This window comes from Sprattus sprattus (genome assembly GCF_963457725.1).
Source record: "Sprattus sprattus genome assembly, chromosome: 17".
Lineage (NCBI taxonomy): Eukaryota > Metazoa > Chordata > Actinopteri > Clupeiformes > Clupeidae > Sprattus > Sprattus sprattus.
Window position 1 is genome coordinate 8,786,154 of NC_137915.1, and position 2,500 is coordinate 8,788,653.

The 2,500-nt window shown below is 49.0% G+C and overlaps 1 protein-coding gene across 1 annotated transcript in view; it reads left to right on the forward strand.

The window, feature by feature from the left end:
* The window catches only part of col11a1a (collagen, type XI, alpha 1a), a gene marked incomplete at its 5' end in the record, with an annotated part of 81,019 nt that overhangs the window by 45,647 nt on the left and 32,872 nt on the right, over nucleotides 1-2,500 (forward strand). Inside the window, 3 exons of the mRNA XM_080855415.1 lie at nucleotides 1,138-1,191; nucleotides 1,424-1,531; nucleotides 1,716-1,769. Of these exons, the coding sequence (XP_080711541.1) occupies nucleotides 1,138-1,191; nucleotides 1,424-1,531; nucleotides 1,716-1,769 (216 nt within the window). The remainder of the gene's footprint in view (nucleotides 1-1,137; nucleotides 1,192-1,423; nucleotides 1,532-1,715; nucleotides 1,770-2,500) is intronic.

The window sequence follows — 2,500 nt, forward strand, 5'->3', positions numbered from 1 at the left end:
TCTCTTTCTCTCTCTCTCTCTCTCTCTCTCTCTCTCTCTCTTTCTCTCTCTCTTGCTCCCTCTCTCTCTCACCCTGTCCCTCAAACAACTTCACGTCAAACATAATCCTTGTAATCCGTCACGTCTGCCACGCAGCCATATTTGCGTGGCCCTGCCCTGACAGTCGAGGTCTTGGCTAATTGTGTTATGTTTTTAGCGGCTGCTAACACTGTTTTTTGTGGAGGCTCCAGAATAATTGATGAGGGAGGAGGAGGAAGAGGAGGCGGTGGAGGGTGGGTAGGTGAGGCAGAGCTCCAGTTCTGACAGTCTCTCCCCACAGCCCACCCCGCCAGCCGAGGAGCACAGGCAGGGCCTCATGAATTAAGCATCAGTGACAGCTCTGGGGTGGCAGCACACTCTGAATGTTGTATGGCCTCTCAGCTTTGGATCCACCTTGGCACACACACCCACACACCCACACACACACACACACAGACAGAGAGAGAGAGAGACAGGCACAACACTGCATAATGCATCCGAGCGAGGCAAAGACACCAGACATTTAGCTAGCTGCCTCCGGAGGAACACAGAAGTGAGAGAAGGCGGGAGAGGGGATGAACATGAGACACCGTCAATGAGAAAACTCCATTTCCCACGTTTACCTTTCCAGCTCTGGCGTCTCAGATATTGGCATTATTTGTATGCCATAACATGAGTGCGTCTTAATAAGTGCCAATCTGATGCGATAACATGGTAATGTGTCTGTAGTTCCTCAATGTGGCCAGCAGATGTCTGACATGTATGACATCCAGTGTAAAATATACATGATGCCACCCTTAGCTACCATAGTTTTGTTAACAAAGATTATAAGATAGGGACAATCATTCTACCATTCACCACTGTAGTTGAGCAGTTATATATTAGCACAGGCAGAGGTGTTTCTCATCCTTTCCCTTCTTTTCAGGCATTAACCCTCTAAACGCCACAGTGGCCGCGGGAGGCCTGTTAGAATTCTACTATAGCGGACGCTAATTCTATTGGGGTATAGAGAGTTAATATGGACAACAGGCTACGAGTATTAATCAATTTAGGATTGGAAAAGTCTTAAAGCCATATTTGTCCATTTGTGTAAGTTTCTCTCTTTACTTGTGATTTCAGGGTGAGGATGGCTTCCCTGGCTTCAAGGGTGACATGGGTCTCAAAGGAGACAGGGTAAGCAAACATATAACCTGTGGCAACACTTATTATTTTAGCTAGTATTAACCTAATATGACTGTGATGGCTTGTCTCCACATAGTGCATCCAGAGAGACATGTGGATAATGATGGTCTGAACTGTGTGTGTGTGTTTGTGTGTGTATGTGTGTGTGTGTGTGTGTTTGTGTGTGTATGTGTGTGTGTGTGTGTGTGTGTGTGTGTGTGTGTGTGTGTGTGTGTGTCCACAGGGAGAGTTGGGTGTGCTCGGATCAAGAGGAGAGGATGGTCCTGAGGGTCCCAAAGGTCGGTCTGGCCCCAACGGCGAAGCTGGCCCTCTGGGTCCTGCTGGAGAGAAGGTGTGTTCATTTCGGTGCCTGTCTGTAAAAGGGCTTGTATAAACAGCTATAGCCTAGCCAGAGAGTCAAACAAGATAACAAATTCAGAGTTGTTCAACAATGTTTTGCCCGTTCTTGGTGTCTGTTTGTTTCATTCCACAATAACTTATTTTGTCTCCTTGTGAACCTTGTTTTTGTTTTTTAGGGCAAGCTGGGTGTTCCCGGTCTGCCAGGTTACCCAGGAAGACAAGGATCTAAGGTGCGTTCATGCACGTACATGCTTAGCATAGGGTCACTAGGAGCCATCCGTGCGAAACTTTCCACCTTGAACCCATCGCCATGACCCCGGTCCACCGAGGAGACGGCATCTGTCAGGCTTCCATGGCTGAGGCTTGTTATCAGAGAGAGAATGGTGTGGGCGGGGGGGGGGGGGAGAGGGTGGGGGTAAGGGAGGGGAGGGGAGATATTTTGTCTGGGTGATGGTGAGGATGCCAGTCACGCTCGCTCACAGGGGAAGGACTGGGGAAGTGATGTGGTGTCAGGGCTGGCAGACTTTCATCAACATGGCCTGAGTATTTTATTTAAAGAGAGAGAGAGGGAGAGGGGTGCAGACGAATACACACATACAGGTGCGCGTGCACGCACACACACACACACACACACACAAGCGACACACTCAAAGGACAGGAGGAAGAGTAATGCCAGGGCTGGGAGACTTTCATCAGCTAGAGTCTGAGCCCTTCCTCGAGACTCACACAAACACACACAAACACACTCACACACATAGAGAGACCAACACACACACACACGTACACACACTCTAAACAGAGGGTATTGCCATTTCGGGGCAGACAGCCTTTCATCTGCTTCAGACCAAATACCCCTTTGCACCCAGCTAATGGATCACCACACCACAGGAAGTGACATGAGGTCACACACACTCACACACACAGCCTGACACAAACGTACCTCACATCAACAACGTATATG